The following is an 18,126-nucleotide window of genomic DNA, read 5'->3' as shown; positions in this document are numbered from 1 at the left end:
CAAAAAAAAAAAAAAAACAAAACGAAAAAACAAACAAACAAGAAAAAAAGAAATTTACATGTAGTAACATAACATTAGTGTTAAAATGGCCTCTCTGTGGGGGTCTCTGCTGTTTTCTGGCACGGAAAGGAAAGACTATTTTCAGTGTACAAAGAGAAGTGATTTGTGTCTTTCTAAGCGTCCCTTAGTAACTCCCTTGTATCATTAAAGTGACACTGAATGCTCAGGGCACACAAATTGGTCATGGACAGACCATCTGAAGGCCAAACTTAAAACCCCGGTCGGTCCCTCCTGGGAAGTCCCTCGTACACCCGGGGGGGCAGCTTCTCCCGAGACGAGCAACACAGAGCACCTCTCAGCCTGGTTCCAGGGCTGTTTCCAGCCACTCTGTGCGGAAATCGACATCTCTGTCTCCCACTCCAGAATTTTAAGGTGCTTCACGGAACATGACAGACGATGGGCTGCAGGTCGCTAGGCTCCAGTGCAAATGAACGTCCTCCTCGAGCAGGCCTGGGGTGGGCACTGTCAAGGGGGACTCTGGACTGACTCTGAGAATAGTCTACACACCCGGCTCCGCCCTGTCTCCTGTGCTGCATTCGGTGGCCGTGCGGTGGGCAGGGCCGACGCGGGCCTGGGGCAGAGAGCTGGCCCGACTCAGCCCACGCTGCCCTCCAGATCTGCTCTGTGTTTTCAGAAGTGAGAGCCCAAGGCTCTGGTACCCCCAGGAAGCTGGTGCTGTGTTTAGCATGGAAGGTGGAGTCCACGAGACGCTACCCCCCACGCCGAACGTTGCCCGGCAGACCAGGGAAAACCTCGCGCGTCTGCCCAGAGGAATTTACAGGGCAGGCCGCGGTCACGCCTCTGCGGGCAGTGCCCAGCCTCGGGCTCTGTCTGTGCTGTCTGGTGTGAGTTCACCCACAGTGATGTAAGAGAAAACGAAACAGGAAAAGGACCGAGCGGTTTTTAAGAGAGCGTTGAGTACCTATTTGTGCTTCTGGACAGTCTTCCTGCATTTCTAGGACTTCGACAGGCTCGGGAGCTGGTGTTTCGGGAACTTGCAAGAATTCCATTCTCCAAAACTACATTTAAGTGAGTACGGAAATAAGAAAATAAGTTAAGCACGAAAATAAGTTAAGAAACAGATTAAGCAAACAGTTTAGATGGTACTGGACGGAGATGCGCTCTTAGGTTAAACAGACAACTTCATTTCTGTTGCTGGGTATAACTGAATTTCCCTGTATCTTGGAAAGCGTGTCAGGGGACTGCCTACATGCGACAGCTCTTTCAAAGTAGAGGGAAAAAGGGCCGGGCGCGGTGGCTCACGCCTGTAATCCTAGCTCTTGGGAGGCCGAGGTGGGCGGATTGCTCAAGGTCAGGAGTTCAAAACCAGCCTGAGCAAGAGCGAGACCCCGTCTCTACTATAAATAGAAAGAAATTAATTGGCCAACTGATATATACATAAAAAATTAGCCGGGCATGGTGGCTCATGCCTGTAGTCCCAGCTACTCGGGAGGCTGAGGCAGAAGGATCGCTCAAGCCCAGGAGTTTGAGGTTGCTGTGAGCTAGGCTGACGCCATGGCACTCACTCTAGCCTGGGCAACAAAGCGAGACTCTGTCTCAAAAAAAACAAAACAAAAACAAAACAAAACAAAAAAAAACAAAGTAGAGGGAAAAGATCGTGGCCAAGTAAGTTTAAAATCATGGTTCAACTTCTTCGTTTCCTACAAAAACCTTCCAGAGCACTCACTACACACACCAGCGTATACCGTAGGTCTTCACGAAGGCATACAGTAGGCGGAATGCCCAAGCAAGCACCTGCCGTATGGGGTTTTTTTAGGATATAATGCTTCACAGGTCTGGCAACCTGCAACACTGCTCTCGGGAAAGCAGGCTCTGGGGTGGGGTGGGGTGGGGCGTGTGTGCGTGCTCCGTCGGGCACACAAGGTGTGGCGTGGGGGTGGCCTCCCAGCCTCGCCACGGTCTCTCGGTATGGGACCAGGACTGAGCAGGGGGCGGCGATCAGCAGCTCCTGGCTTTTACAGAGAACGCCATTAAAGAAAAACAGGCGCAAGAGACAGGAAAACCTCAAACGTTTGAGTAGACTACGGGGGCAAATACTCTGCTGATCTCATTTTCTGCAGAGGAATCTAAGGGAAGGACACACTGTGTCCAGCTTCCAGGTGAGACCCCATCCCCACCCCCGGGATCCCAGCAGGGAAGGGGCCCCGGAAGCGCGTTCGAGCCTGTGATTCTCCGTACAGAGAGAGAACGCACCTGCCTGCCCTGTTTTCCCCCCAAGAAGCCATGCTGATAGGCCGGACACCCGACACTCGACACAGGTCGCATTCCCAGCGACCCCCAGGGTGACATGGGACTCAGGCTTCAGTGGCCCTCTTGTGTCACAAGCCGCCAGCTGGTCAGGGTCAGGGTGAGCACTCACAGGCCGATTTCGTAGGAAGGAAAGAGGCCAGAGCCACTGACAACACTCCTCACGTCTGAGGATGCCACGGCCATGGCTCGTCTGACCCGGAGCAAGAGTGTGCTAGGCAGACACTCACACCTGTCCGGGTGTCCTCAAACCCTGGACAGCTACAAGTCCCAGGTAAGCCGGGGCAACGACCGCCCTGACGGGGTCTTTGCCTCGGCTCGCTCACCCGCACCACGCCGTCGGAGTGTCCCGTCACGATGACGTTCTGCGTGTCCCACTCGTTCATCTCCGACACGCAGCAGCACACGATGTGCTGGCTGCCGCCCGTGAACGTGTTCACGCTCATGACGGGGTTGCCGTTGATGCTCCACACGTGGATGTAGGTGCCGGCGCAGGACACGATGTCCCCCTGGGGAGGCAAAGGAAAACTCTGCGTCCTCTTGGCTGCCTTCAATGCCAGATTCTGGCCTCGAAAACTAATTAAATCCTTTGCCGGAATCTCAAAAAAAAAACCTTTCGGGTCCTTAGACTGGTGGCCGGCGGGGTCATTTCCGAGGCAGCCTGTCATGCGGTGCTTGCTGAATTAAAAATACCCTGAACAGAGGCTTCTTTCAGAATTCAGAGGTGATGGCCAGGTATGTGGTGGCCCGCGCCTGTCATCCTAGCACTCTGGGAGGCCGAGGTGGGAGGATCGCTCGAGGTCAGGAGTTCAAAACCAGCCTGAGCAAGAGCGAGACCCCGTCTCTACTAAAAATAGAAAGAAATTAATTGGCCAACTAAAAAATATATATATATAGAAAAAATTAGCCGGGCATGGTGGTGCATGCCTGTAGTCCCAGCTACTCGGGAGGCTGAGGCAGGAGGATCGCTTGAGCCCAGGAGTCTGAGGTTGCTGTGAGTGAGGCTGACACCACGGCACTCACTCTAGCCCGGGCAACAGAGTGAGACTCTGTCTCAAAACAAACAAACAAAAAGAATTCAGAGCTGACTGGACACCGTGGCCGCTGGGATCTCCAAGGGAGACTGAAGGTAGGTGTATGTCCCCAGCAGACTGCTGAGCAAGGTCGGATTCCACAACAGAACTATCTGCAATCTGAGGAGAGGAAGGACCTCTCTTCTTCCTCCTGTGGCTAACAAAATCTATTTATACCTTTCATTTAGAGGCAGGAATCTACCTACTTTTACCAAAAAAAAAAAAAAAAAAAAAAAAATGAGTCCAAACACCAAAGCTACGGGATGGGAGAGAACATTTTCAGTTACAGTTGTTTTCTCTCTCTTCGATAAATGAAATGATGAAAATCTTGGCAACACTGTAATATCCTCTTTTAAAATCTGTATTCACAATAGGGGTGGAGGGATGTGGGAAAAAGGAAGGGGACTGGTATGTGGGTCACTTCTTTTCAATCTTAATATACCCTCAGACTCCCTCACAGCTGATAGCTCACGTTTTCACGAGTTCCAAAGACACAAAGAACACGTTTTCTTCTCAAATTCTCCAGGCCGGGCTCTGTCGGGCCTGATGAGAACGCAACTCGCCGCTGCTAAGGGCAGTAAGGTGCTTTCTGAAGCATCCACTACAGTGCACCGGCTACTGTGGTGGGCAGCCCAGGCCAACCCTGAAAACGAGCTTGGGAGGTCAGTTACCGCCAGCCCTGCTTTGAACGACGGAAGTGAAAAGTGATTTGCAGTGATTTGCTTCGTGTCAGAGTCAGGATGTGAAGCCAGCAGTCTCTAGCCCTAAAGCTTATGCACCGCACCGTGCTTCCTCTCTCCCCGCCCCCGAGATAGCCTGGGTGCCGCCGTGGGAACCAGCCTGAGCAGACACCTGGTGGAGTTCGGTACAGTCAGGGGACACGTGAGAACCTGCAGAAGTTTGAGGATGGCCAGCCAAAGCAGAGGGAGGACTGAGCGCCGGACAGTAGCAGCAGAGCAAGAATTAAGGTAGGAAAGGATGACGATCAGAAAGGAGAAAGACTGGGCTGGTTCCAACCACACCCGAGCTGCCCCATCCCCTACTGGTCCTGCTGCTGCTCCCTTGTCCCATCCCCGCCCCAGCTCTTCTTCTACCAAGATGGCCAAAACTAAACCAGAACCCAAACAAAAACAGTACTCAGCAAAGCACTGCTATGTCTACCTCTGTACTGGTCACCGAACCAGCTCTGGCAATGAGCTTTAACTGGCGTCTTTAGTCTCTGCAAGAGGCAAGAGACGGCCACTAGGTCCTGCACCAGGCAGGACTTTCTTTAGTTATTCGGGGTGGCGGGGGGGGGGGGGGCTCGATTAGAGCGCATCAGCGCAGATCCCGCGGTGAGGAGGGCTAAGCCACGAGAATTATCACTGAAGGGCAGCTGCAAAGTAGCTTCGGTCCAACATACAAACTGAAGGAAAGCTGACTTGATACTTCGTGGAGAAACGTGACAGAAACAGGTATCTTTTCGAGAGTTATTAAGAGATGACAAAAGCAGCTTAAAAAGAAAAAAAAAAAAATCCTCCTGTAGGTACTTGCAGGAACCATTGCAATCCAGTGGGTGCGTACTGGCTCAACTATCAACTGACTACAAATACAGTTCTCTGGATTTAACAACTTCAAAACAAAGCGCTCTGAACAATGGGATCAAGCATTGGACTCCGAGTAACCCTGGATCATGGCGGCTCCGTGGCACCCACGTTTTCGTAAAGCGCAAACCTTTGAAGGGCCAGCCCAGGGTGTCGTTGTGAAAACTTCGCAAACCTTTCAAACACACCAAACACTGAGCTGACTCTACTACCCCCTGCATGTCTCCCACGCCCCTCGGCTCCCACTGTTCCTACTGTGACCAGTCGAGACACTCTCGGTGCCGGTCACTAGGACCCAACTTCGTGTTCCCTTTTCTTTGCGTGGCTACAAAACACCTGACTACGTGCATGACTCTTGGCTATCTTCTGGCAGAAGTCAGAAACGCGGCAGCCGCCTTCAGAAGCAAAGCCGCCTGTGTGGGGTGACCACAAGAACGCCACGCGGTGACGTGGGAAGAGTCGCTCTGTGTCGCAGGGACGGCCCTTGGGTAGGGGTCAAGGTGAGGGGGGGATGGGTGTGTACAGCTAAGAAGTGGTGAGGTTGGGGGGGATTCCTGCTGACTCCCAAGGCCGGTCTGCAGGTGGAGGCGTCGTCCACGTTCTAACGTGACAACCTGCGCTTGGGTACAGCGGCCTGGGCCTTCCTAAACCCGCCCGTAAGCTCCCCTGCTCACCGGCTCGTCTCAGTAGTAGCGAGTGCTCCCCTCGTCCAGTCCAGCTGGGCTTCGTCTGAGTGGGGGGCTCCTGGGCCAGTGTATTCATTTCATTTCATTTCATTCTGCCTTATTTTATTTATTTATACATGCAAGATTTACTTCCAAGAGGAGATAATACCCTATTTTGCAAATGGCTCTGTTAATGATCTTTCTCTCTCAATTTGGGCACCCAAACCGTTCCTCTTTTCACTTCACGCAATAGACGAACCATCTGAATACACTTCATTGAACATTTCAACGATTTTCTAACATTCTTAACAAATCCCACGATTCCTCGTTTTTTAAAAAAGCACATGCTAGAATGCTTTGTTTTACTTTAACCGAATTTTGCTTTCTCTTTGAAGTACGTGGCAGTGAACGCGTTTTTTAACGTCAAATGGCTCTGTGGGTGGATCGACTCAGAAGATGCTCAGAGCCACTGCCTATCGAGGTCGGCCGGAACACAAACCCAGCGCGCGACCCACCCCGCTCACCGTCAGCTCATTGATGCAAAGAGCGGACACGGGGGCCCGGTGGCCCCGGAGCTGGGTTAAAAACGACAGCTTGTTCAAATCCCAGATGATGCAGGTGCGATCGCGGGACCCGCTGACGATGATGTGATAGGCCAGGGACGCTGTGGTGCAGGTGACGCTGTCCGTGTGGCCGAGCAGGGCCTGCAAGTAAGAGCAGAAGACAGTTGGGCCAACCCACTGCAACGACGAGGTACCGCAGCCACCCCAGAAGCTCCCGGAAGCGTCGGGAAACGACGGCAGGTGTGCATGCGTGCTGGGCAGCGGGGGGCCCCGGAGCAGGGGTGTCTGAGAAGCCGGGGGCAGGTCCTTCCCCCTGCTGCTGCTGCTGCTGACTGCCCTTGCCTCAGCCAACAGGGGGGGCGGGGGAAGAGAGAAGTCTGGGCTATTCTGGAATATTCTCTCCTACTTTCCCATTACTTCTTTCCTGGTCTTGGGCCGGGCTCTCAGAAGGATGGGGAGCGACAACTGCAACCCGGCTTGGGTTTCTTCATCCCATCTCTATCTATCTGGAAGTGTATGTTCGTTACGGGGCCCCAAAATACAGAATTTGAACTCTTTGTTCTTTTATGCCACGAACTTTGGTTTATTCCACTGTAAGGAGCCACAGTGGATGATTTTTTTTTTCTTCCCCCAAAAAATGCAGACTGTGAGAACCGCGTGGTTGCAGTGCACACTCCTAGAAAGATAAAGGGAGAACACGGCCCTGGCGTGTCACTGTGCACAAGTCCTGCTTCTCAACGAGAGAGACGCCTGCACATTTGTGCCCGAGGGGGATTCGATTCCTTCTTCAGACTAGAATCAGGACTCTCCCTCTTTTGCAGGAATACGGAGGGAAACAGGACCCAGATAAATGGCAGTGTGTGGAAATAAGGAAGTATTCTGAAGAAGAAGGTTCAGATTATTGCTAGCAGTTCCTGGGTATTTAGAACGTGCCACCTGGCCTGGCAGAAGAATATGCTTGCTTTTCAGTAGCGCTGGCTCACAACTCTGGTGCTCAGCAAACCCCAGAGGCAGCACTAAGGAAGCTTTCCGGCTCCCACAGAGCACGGGCCCCCGAGACGGACCACGTCCCCCCCCTCGCGGTTTCCGCACGCTCCGTACCTGTTTGAGCGTCAGCGTCTTGGCCTTCTCCTTGGAGGTGCCCATCTCCCACACGCACACCACCGTGCTCGTGCCGCCCGTGATGACCAGCTTGGGGTTGGGGCAGATGGCGCAGAGTATCTGGCCCCACTCAGACAAACACTCGTAAACGGTCACGGCCTGTAAGACACAACAGGTGCGGGACACACAGGCCATCAGGTGCCAGGGACCTCCGAAACTCGGGGAGCAGAGCCGAGTGAAGGGGTAGGACGTCCGCGCAGGCAGATACCGGCTCCCGTCCTGGGCCTGGTTCATTTTAGCGTCGCCTCCACTGCTGCTCACCCTGAACTGCTCTCACGGCTTCCTAACCAGTGAGGGTCTCCGGGCTCTCCAGTTTGGGAATGCGCTTTGCAAAGTGTGTGATGCTGCGCAAGACGCAGGGGGTAATGTGGTAAAAGGGTGTGTGTTCTGCAGCAGTTGGAACGTAGAGGGCAAGCGTGAGCGCTGCAGCGTAAGGGGAACATCAACCGAACGGAACCGTGTGTAACGTGTGACGCTACAGACTGTGCGGATCCTACCCATCCTGCACTCGGGAGGGGACTGTGGCAGGGCAAACACAGGGCACTCAAGGGTCACTACATATGGCTTCTCTAAGAGACACTCACGGGACTCCAAACAGTTGCTGCTGCTGCTTCTTGTGGGGTGGGGTGACAGGTTTTTTTTGTCAGCTTGTTTAGACGACTAAGATGAAAAGTGGGCCAGATGGTAGCTCTCCAAAAGGCGGCTATTCTGGTTGGCAGAAATGTCGGGCACCTTGCTGGCTAGGATCTCTTGAGGGATTCTCTGAGTGGGCAGGGAACTGCTAGCCTTTGTCACATAACTTTCCAGAAGAGGCTTGTTCTGCAGGAAACGTGACTTTTCCACTAGCTCCTGTATCCCGATCTCATGATGCAGCAAGACTCTCCTTTCCTCTGGGCTGTGGAGCAACAGCCGATAGCCAGGGGTCCTCTAACTTTTTAAACAGGGGGCCAGTTCACTGTCCCTCAGACTGTTGGAGGGCCGGACTATGGTTTAAAAAAAAAAACTATGAACAAATTCCTATGCGCACTGCACATATCTTATTTCGAAGTAAAAAAAAAAAAAACACCAAACGGGCAAAAACACCCGCATGTGGCCTGTGGGCCGTAGTTTGAGGACGCCTGAGATAGGCCCTTGTCCTGGGTTCTCCCCACCCGTTAACCAGGACCATCCAGGCCGAGGAAGAACTAGCGAGCACGCAAGAAACAACGCAGACCTTGTCTGACTCGTAGGTTCCCAGCCTGCAGCTGAGGTCTGCGTAGCCCCAGGCGAAGGTTTTGTTCCAGGTGGGTGGGATGAGAACCTTATTCTGTTCCACTGCGAGGATGCCTTTATCTGTGCATACTATCTGTCCCACGGGCTCTTTGAGCTCTGTGAAGAAACAAATGATGGCATTAAGACAGGAACAGGGAAAGCTAATAAACAGTAACCTCGTATATATTCACAGCAATCAAGCATCCTGACACCCACACGAAGACAAAATGATCCTAGAGATACAGCTTGGCCTTGGAGTCTCCTCCAAGACCTCCTGGGCAGGATGCTGGCCCTGCCAGGTCCTCTGCGGGGCTTCCCTCCAGCCTTCCTGTTTCTAGACGCCTTGCATCCCTAGGACCGAAAGGAGTAATCTGGGAGGCTCCCTAGAACGTCACAGGGACACAGACCGTCCATCGCTCTGTCTTCACCACCTCCCAAAGTTACAGCCGCCCTCAGACCTCCTGAAGGCCGGCCACGAGGTTCCCCAAACGGCACAGACTCCTTGCTCCACAGCAGAACTCTGCTGACCACGCTAGTCCTCCACAACAGTCGCTGGGGAGCGACTGAAGCTGGCACAGAGCAAGGCTCGTAATGAGGCAATGGCACAGCGTGGCAGCCAACCCCGTCGGCCAGAATTTGATGCTCTGATGCTTGGAATTTTTTAAAAAGTGACAACTTTAAGATTTTGCAAAACATTTTTTTCATTCGAAGGAAGAAAAAAACTACTTGCAAAAATGCTTTTAGTTATCTCATTAGAGCATTAGATAAAAGAAAGATGTCCTTTTAATGGCATATTTAGAATGTGTCCTCTTATTGGTATTTCTTTTTTTTTTTTTTTTTTTTTTTTTGAGACAGAGTCTCACTTTTGTTGCCCTGGCTAGAGTGAGTGCCGTGGCGTCAGCCTCACTCACAGCAACCTCAGACTCCTCCTGGGCTCAAGCGATCCTCCTGCCTCAGCCTCCCAAGTAGCTGGGACTACAGGCATGCGCCACCATGCCCGGCTAATTTTTTGTGTATATATTTTTAGTTGGCCAATTAATTTCTTTCTATTTTTTTTTTAGTAGAGACGGGGTCTCGCTCAGGCTGGTTTCGAACTCCCGACCTCGAGCAATCCGCCCGCCTCGGCCTCCCAGAGTGCTAGGATTACAGGCGTGAGCCACCGCGCCCGGCCTCTTATTGGTATTTCTGATAGGCGGAATACACATATGCATAAATGAAAAATGAGGACAAATGTTTTTATACATATCAAGTGGTAAGATTCTGATATTTTAGAGTTTTGACTGCCTTAATAAGAAAACTGTTTGGTTCTTTCTGAAGCAAAATCCAACAGGCCAAAAAAAGAAAACAGAGAAGAAAAAGGAAAAAAAAGAATACTAGGCCGGGCGTGGTGGCTCACGCCTGTAATCCTAGCTCTCTGGGAGGCCGAAGTGGGTGGATCATTTGAGCTTAGGAGTTTGAAACCAGCCTGAGCAAGACGTCTCTACTATAAATAGAAAGAAATTAATTGGCCAACTAATATATATAGAAAAAATTAGCCAGGCATGGTGTCACATGCCTGTAGTCCCAGCTACTCGGGAGGCTGAGGCAGGAGGATCGGTTGGGCCCAGGAGTTGGAGGTTGCTGTGAGCTAGGCTGATGCCACAGCACTGTAGCCTGGGCAACAAAGTGAGATTCTGTCTCAAAAAATAAATAAATAAATAATAATAATAATATGTCCTCTTATTGCTATTTCTGATAGGCAGAATATACATATGCATAAATGAACAATGAGGACAAATGCTTTTTCTACATATAAAGTGGTGAGAATCTGATATTTTAGAGTTTTGACTGCCTTAACAAGAAAACCATTTGGTTCTTTCTGAAGCAAAATCCAACAGGCCAAAAAAAAAAAAAAAAAAAAAAACCCAGAAGAAAAAGGGGAAAAAAGAATACTAACAAGTATTTAACTTAGCACAAAACATATAGTATTCATTACACAAATTACACTACTGTGAAAAAGCCAATTTGTTACTGCTAAACTAGGACTATTAAATAATCCCATCAAAAGTTTGTTTCCCATCACCTTACCTTTTACGGGCGTTAGCGAAGGCCTCAGGTTGTCTAGATGATGAAAAAAGATCTTGTCGCTTGTGGATCCCGGCAGGACAGAGATGCCCACGTTGTCTCCGTTGAGGCGACTCCTCACTCTCTTCGGTGGATGCGGTTTTTTAAATAACTGGCACAAAGGAAGATGACACGTTTTATAATGAAAGAGAAGAGAACATTTACTAAGTCCTTTTATACGCCTTATTTCGCTTAAGCTTCATAACCACCATTAGGTCCTGTGTTACCCCCAATTTTATAGCTAAGAAAAGAAATTCAAAGAGGCTATAAGAAGGTTGCCAGAGAACCCACATCTTAGTAAGGAGGGACAGGACTATGATACTAAAGCTTGGGCTACTGTCATGTTCTACGCCGGCTTCTTAATAATATTCTTTCCTTGAAACTTAATTTACTCAAACTACAGCCGACTGACAATCATCTTCCAGTGATGTTTAGAAATCAACCAACTGGGCAGAAACAGCCCAGACACCCATCAAGGGATGAACAGATAAACAAATTGTGGCATATATATAATGAAATATTTACAGCCTAATACCATTCTGTGCGATGGAAGGCAGGCAGGCGTTCAATAATCTGCAATCAGATTAAATAACCTGTAATCAGATTATTTCTGGTTTCAACCTGAACTTTATGTGATTTAGCAGCATCACTTTGGTGTCTTTTAGCTATTACTAATTTGGTGAAAGTGTGAACGTGATTACCCCGTTTTCACTTTGCTTTGTTATAAAGGAAAAAAAAAAAAAGCATCTTTTGTATCTTCGGTCAGTATTTCTACAAGATTAAAAATATTAATCTACATTTAATATTATTATTTGTCAACTATCATAGATCTTCGAAACAGGCATATAGTAGTTTCTGTTGGAAAATTAGTATTTGAGGAGGATATCTGAAAAACCTTAGATGCAATGATTTTTTTTTTTTTTGAGACAGAGTCTTGCTTTGTTGCCCAGGCTAGAGTGAGTGCCATGGCGTCAGCCTCGCTCACAGCAACCTCCAACTCCTGGGCTCAGGCGATCCTCCTGCCTCAGCCTCCTGAGTAGCTGGGACTACAGGCATGTGCCACCAGGCCTGGCTAATTTTTTCTTTATATATTAGTTGGCCAATTAATTTCTTTCTATTTATAGTAGAGACGGGGTCTCGCTCTTGCTCAGCCTGGTTTCAAACTCCTGACCTTGAGCAATCCGCCCGCCTCGGCCTCCCAGAGAGCTAGGATTACAGGCGTGAGCCACCGCACCCGGCCAGATGCAATGATTTTTAAGATGAATAAATATTATCACACTTTGTGAATCAGATATTCTGGGTTTCCAAGGGAAAAGAAACAGAAAAAATGGTTTGTATAAAGGAAGACATACATACATTAAATGTTTTGCTCCTATTTTATTTACATAATAGGGGCACAGGATTAGTGTTCTGTAAACACACATTTTACAGCATGCTCATGAATGAACATTTACTGAAGAACTTTCATATGTGAGACCTAAGTACACAGCAGGGTATCAGATGGCAAGGTTATAAAGATGCATGGATACAGTGACCATAAAATCTACATATTTTAGGCTCTACTTCAAAGTACCCTTTATTACTCATTAGAATGTTGTAGAAATACAGTGGCGTCTAATCCATGTTTCCCAGACCACTGGCCTCTTATACTCCAAAGTAGTACAAAACTATTTCAACAGTGCCAGTGTCCTGATTTTTTTGCTCAGAATGTTTGTTTCCCATGGGGCCTGAAACATGGCTCCTAACCTTGCAACTCGGGAAAAATGGAAAGATTTAACTGAATAAAGGTGTAACTGAGATTCTTTCACTGTGAGTAGAGTTTAACAAGTATTCTGCTTTAAAAGCAAACACGTTTTTTTTTTATTGGGGGATCAGACTGCATTGTCAATGGTGCAGTTAGAAGCTGGCCGGCTGTCTGCCATGGCTTTTCCGTGTACAGAGACTTGCCATTTGTTCCACGTGTTTTCAAGCGTCAACACTGGAAACCTCGGAGTCGGTTAACCTACAAAAAGGGTGTCCAGGAGAAACATCTAGAGGAGGAACAGACAAGACAGCCAGGGCTGAAGTGTGCAGCCACTGGTGCTTGGGAAGGGCATGTGGTCTGACCGGTTCTGCAAAGCCTGCCTCTTCCACGCCCCGGTTACTCCTGGTGCGTCCCTCCCTCCCTCCCTGCTGCGCCCCGGGCCATGGGGATCAGAGAGGGGTGAGGGAAGGGATGGCATCTCTTCAAGGAGGTTTGCTCATCGCTGAACGTGAAGCAGGGATCCACAGCATCTGGGTGCTGAGGGGCTTACGTCTGGGTCTTCCTCTCCAAGTCCTAGATGGCGGGAGAGCAGCTACTGCGTGTCCTCCCAGGCATCCCTGCAGCACGCGCCCTGCGTCACCACACCTGCGTCAGTCATCTAACCCAGCTGCTAGCACCGTGTGTTCCCCAAACTACTACAACAGCTGTATATAATAAGTGGTTGTCTGCTCCCAAATTGCTTGCCCTACAGAGTCTGCGTGCATGGTGTGTGTGTGTCTGTGTGTGAGAGAGAGAGAGAGAGAGAGAGACAGAGACATACACACTGAGGCCAGAATGAACTTTTTTTTTTTTTTTGAGACAGAGTCTTACTCTTGCCCAGGTTAGAGTGCGGTGGCATCAGCCTCGCTCACGGCAACCTCCAACTCCTGGGCTCAAGCGATCCTCTTGCCTCAGCCTCCCGAGTAGCTGGGAATACAGGCATGCGCCACCGTGCCCAGCTAATTTTTTTATATATATTTTGAGCTGGCCAACTAATTTCTATTTTTTTTTTTTTTTTTTAGTAGAGACGGGGTCTCACTCTTGTTCAGGCTAGTGTTGAACTCCTGACCTTGAGCGATCCTCCCGCCTCGGCCTCCCAGGGTGCTAGGATTACAGGCGTGAGCCACCACGCCCGGCCCAGTTAAAGCTGAACTATGACCACCATGTGGTTTCCCTGGCTAAAATCAGAAGTGGCTCCCCCTGGCTCCTAGAGGAAAAGCCACCTCTGCACACACTGTCACCTACAAGACCCCTTGTGTTAGGTCTTGTGTATGTATAAAAAAGTATATCCTGCACTAGTCTATCAGTGAAAATTTTCTTTAAATGACAAAATTTCTATTTATCTGAACTGTGAAAATGAGAGAAAAAAAAAGCAATCATCTGGGAATCTCTCTAACCTACTAGGTGGTATATTTATGGTTTTCACTAACTTAATCTAAACCTATTTATCATACATCATTTACCTTCCAGAGTAATATTACAAAATTCACAAAATGAAACACGAGTACACTGATGACAAGAAAAAAACCATCCTCACCTGTTTAGGGATCTGGCCGAAGTTATTGATGAACCCGATGGTGGCCGTCTCCTTCAGTGGGTCGTTTATGTTGTAGATGTCCACCTGGCCCTCATAGAAGAGGTGGTGGAAGACATTCACAGCCTCCACCGCGGCGGGGCCTTGCTGTTTATACCCAAAGATTAAGTCGATCCACTCGTGTAGATGGGCACTCACGTAATCGCACTCCAGAGCCTGCGATTTCAAGGCACAGGTTCAGTCATGGGCTCAGATTTATCACTTGCTCAGAAAGTACAAGAAACTTGGGCCAGTGGTCAACAGGGACTAAAATAACTAAAAATCATAAAGACAATACAGTAGTATTGTTTTTCATGGTTTTGCTTTCTGTAGCTTCAGTTACCTGTGGTCAACCACGGTCCCAAAATATTGCGGTATTCTGAGGGAGAGAGAGGGACCACCGTATTCACACAGTTTTTATTACAGTGTATCGCTATAACTGTTCTATTTCATTATTACTTATTGTTGTTAATTTCTTATTGTGCCTAATTTACACATCAAACTCTATCATAGGTACGTATGTATAGGCAAAAGCATAGTACACGTGAGGTTCAGTACCACTCATGGTTTCAGACATCCTTTGGGGGGTTTTTGGAACGTATCTCCTACAAATAAGGAGGAACTGCTCTCTTAGTGACATGAATGAACAGGTGATACACTGCTCAAGGCCCTGTGTATTGCCATCAACGACCCAATGACATCCAACTTTAACTGCGAAGCGTGCTCCCATTACCTCGCGGTGGACTCTGATGAATTCTCGAGGGTCCCCTTTTGCCCAGGGTGGAAGGATGACGTCGCCAAGCTTGGTGCCATTTTGTTTACAGCCTACGCGATCGGACACATTAAGACAAAAAAATGAAAGAAGGGGATGAATGGTTATTTTGCTATTAAAGTGACGGAGGAATAGCGGGTAAGATCCTTACCAGAACTATAAAATGTTATCACCAGAAAGGACCCTCTGAGACCATCTTCCTCTGGCATCTCCCCAGACCGCTCCTAAGTGCTCCTTCAGGGACATTTACTAAGGGTCGACACAACTGAGGGCCCTCGCTACCAAGTCTCTTAGGGAAACGCTGAGTTATACAAAGCTAAACATGCTTCTTTCCTGCAAGACTGCTCAGAGGTTCAAACATACTAAAGTGCACTGCCCGTCTCTTAGAAAGACATTAGACATAAAAAAAATATGTCTCAAATTTGACTGCAGGACCCCTTTTCAATGGGATATTTTGGGCCACTGTTTTGAGTCTTCTGGACACAGTCTCCTAGAGATATTTGTAATTCATGAGATTTCTTGTATTTCCTAATCTGAAATGCTCTCCAGAGAGCTCTGCGAAACTGGCATATATTTTACAGTAAGGATTCTCATCAAAACAAAAGTGAAGTCTGAAACAATTTAATTTTTTTGCTGTTAATTCATCGCTTAACAGAAAAAATATTTGGAAAGACTATGGGGCTATGTGACAAAACCAAAAAACACCATGTTGTGCAAAAGTACAAAAGGCGGCTGGGTGGGCACAGTGTCTCACATCTATAATCCCAGCACTTTGGGAGGCCAAAGCAGAAAGATTGCTTGAGGCCACAAGTTCGAGACCAGTCTGGGAAACATAGCAAGACCCCTCTACAAAAAAATATAAAAATTAGCCAGGCATGGTAGCATGTGCCTGCCCTCCTAGGTACTTGTGAGGCTGAGGCAGGAGGATGGAATTCAAGGTTGCAATGAACCGTGATTGTGCCACTGCACTACACCCTGGGTGACAGAGCAAGACCCTCAAAAACAAAAAAAAGTACATAAATATTTATTTCACATAAACTGTTACTTTAAGTCATAGCTAGATAACCTCTAAAACATCACAGAAACCAATGGCTATGAAATCTAACAACGACAAAATGTTATATTAAATTGGGCTGGCATCTAAAGAAACATTCTTATTCTTTTTTTTTTTTTTTTTTTTTTTGGAATACGCCAAAAAGTCACTGTGGCTTACGGAGTTTTCATAGGTACAAATCAGATCATTATTATAGAAAATGACTCTATAAACAACAATGCTGACTCACTAGCCTTGCCAGCAGTTGGTTAGATAAACAGCTGAATTGGAAATTTTCACAAAGAAGGGCACTTGTTCACATTTTAGGAACACAAAGCCAATTCGAAATGAAAGCCAACAGAAATATTTCCCTTATACACAATCTTGTCCTCATCATTGTTATTTGATGGCTTCTTTACAATGTGATATTAGATATTAAGTGATACAAATATCAGTTTATTGTTAGAGGAATGCCTTGACTTGGCTGTAAAAATTACCGTATGACTTAAGATAAAAAAAAAAATCAAGTCCTGCAACCCTTCCCCCCAACCACACACTTCACAGCCTTGTTCCGACCCCCCTGAAATGCCCTCTAGTCCTAATTTTTTAACAAGCAGGTAATAAATATTAATACTTAAAAAAAATTTGCTATTATCCCTGAATACTTATGTAATAGAATTTTTTTAATCCAACAAGAAGCCCTAACTTTATTAATGATAGAAACAGTACAAATTTCAAACCAAGCTGCAGTTACTCTTTTGAAACACCAAAAAAAAAGTCCTCGTGCGTTTACAATATCATTACTGTTGTTCTTCAGGGCTCGGACTGCCTTTGCTCTGGACACATTTGCTTGTGACGTGACCAATTCTACGCCTTTAACTTCCGCATCTGTTTCATCAACCTCTTCCTCTTCACTCCCCTCTTGTACAGTTGGAGTCTGTGTGTTTTCTAGAATGTTTGAAACAGCTTCACCTTGAACTCTGAATTTCTCAGCAGCTGCTAGTTGTGCCTGCTGAGACAGATCCTCGATCTTGGCTTCCCCCAAAACTATGGAGGTATCTGAAGCTGGGCTCTTGTAGACAAGGAAGATATTCTTAGATTTCCGGACAGTGACTCTGGTAACCCCTGCAACCTGTAACCCAAAGACCCAGTGTGGACATAGTCTTCCGTGCCTTCTTTCACTCCGACTTATGTAATATAATTTTGTCAACACTCTCTGCAGTTTATAAAGGAAGAACCGTCCGTAGAAAGCTTGTAGAAAGCTCTTGGTCTAGTTCTGCCGTTCTGAAGTTCTCTTCCACATGTCCAAGGTCGCAGAAACAGAGAGCCGGGGGTAAATGTCACTCATCCCAGGGCCAGGAGAGAAAACCCATGTGCTTTTTTCTTTTATACCATTTACAACCTTTTCTGGGTGAAGGGGCAAACGGTATTTTGTTTATGTTTTTTCTATTGAGGTGAAATTCATGCCGAATGAACCATTGTAAAGTGAACAGTTCAGCGCCATTTAGTGCATGTGTGATGTCATGCTACCGCCATTTCTCTCTGTCCCAACGCATTTTCAACACCCAAAATAAACGCTGTACCTATGAATCAGCTGTTCCTCATACCATCATGCCCCAACCCCATTCTGTCTCTGTGGACTTGCCTATTTCCCGTGAGCAGAATCATACGTTGTGTGACCATCTGTGTCTGGCTTCTTTCACTTAGCATGATGTTTTTGAGGTTCATCTATCAGTACACTTCGTTCATTTTCGTGGCTGAGTAACATTTCATTATATATATGTATATGCGCCACGATTTGTTTACCTATTCATCCCTTGATAGGCGTCTGGGCTGTTTTTGCCATTTGGTGATCGTGAATAATGGCTACAGCATTTTACATTCCCACCAGCAATGTTTGAGGGTTCTTATCTTTCTACAACCTTGCCAGCACTTGTTATGTTTCTTTTTTTCCCCATTATAGCCACACAGGGAGATATGAAGTGACACCTCACTGTGGTTTGCATTTGCAGTCCCCTACTCATGATGTCGAGCATGTTTTCACGTGCTTACTGGCCATTTGGGAAAATGCCTACTCCAAGTCCCTTGCCCACATTTTTTTTTAAGAGAGTCTCTCTCTATTGCCCAGGCTGGAGTGTAATGGCGTCATCACAACTCGCTGCAGGCTTGAACTTCCGGGCTCAAGTGATCTTCTCTCCTCAGCCTCCTGAGCAGTTGGGACGACAGGCACATACCACT

At 47.7% G+C, this 18,126-nt stretch overlaps 1 protein-coding gene across 10 annotated transcripts in view; it reads right to left on the bottom strand.

Moving 5' to 3' along the window:
* The window catches only part of WDFY3 (WD repeat and FYVE domain containing 3), a 269,179-nt gene that overhangs the window by 10,769 nt on the left and 240,284 nt on the right, over nt 1-18,126 (bottom strand). For all 10 annotated transcript variants that reach the window (XM_075998724.1, XM_075998728.1, XM_075998723.1 and 7 more), the window contains 8 exons: nt 14,817-14,908; nt 14,048-14,260; nt 10,692-10,839; nt 8,587-8,741; nt 7,314-7,472; nt 6,174-6,353; nt 2,655-2,837; nt 983-1,079 (listed from right to left, as the gene is read on the bottom strand). In XM_075998724.1, coding sequence (XP_075854839.1) covers nt 983-1,079; nt 2,655-2,837; nt 6,174-6,353; nt 7,314-7,472; nt 8,587-8,741; nt 10,692-10,839; nt 14,048-14,260; nt 14,817-14,908 — 1,227 coding nt within the window. The remainder of the gene's footprint in view (nt 1-982; nt 1,080-2,654; nt 2,838-6,173; nt 6,354-7,313; nt 7,473-8,586; nt 8,742-10,691; nt 10,840-14,047; nt 14,261-14,816; nt 14,909-18,126) is intronic.

The sequence above is a fragment of the Microcebus murinus genome, chromosome 29 (assembly GCF_040939455.1).
Source record: "Microcebus murinus isolate Inina chromosome 29, M.murinus_Inina_mat1.0, whole genome shotgun sequence".
Lineage (NCBI taxonomy): Eukaryota > Metazoa > Chordata > Mammalia > Primates > Cheirogaleidae > Microcebus > Microcebus murinus.
The sequence above is the reverse complement of the archived record's forward strand: the minus strand, read 5'-3'. Positions and strand labels throughout refer to the sequence as shown.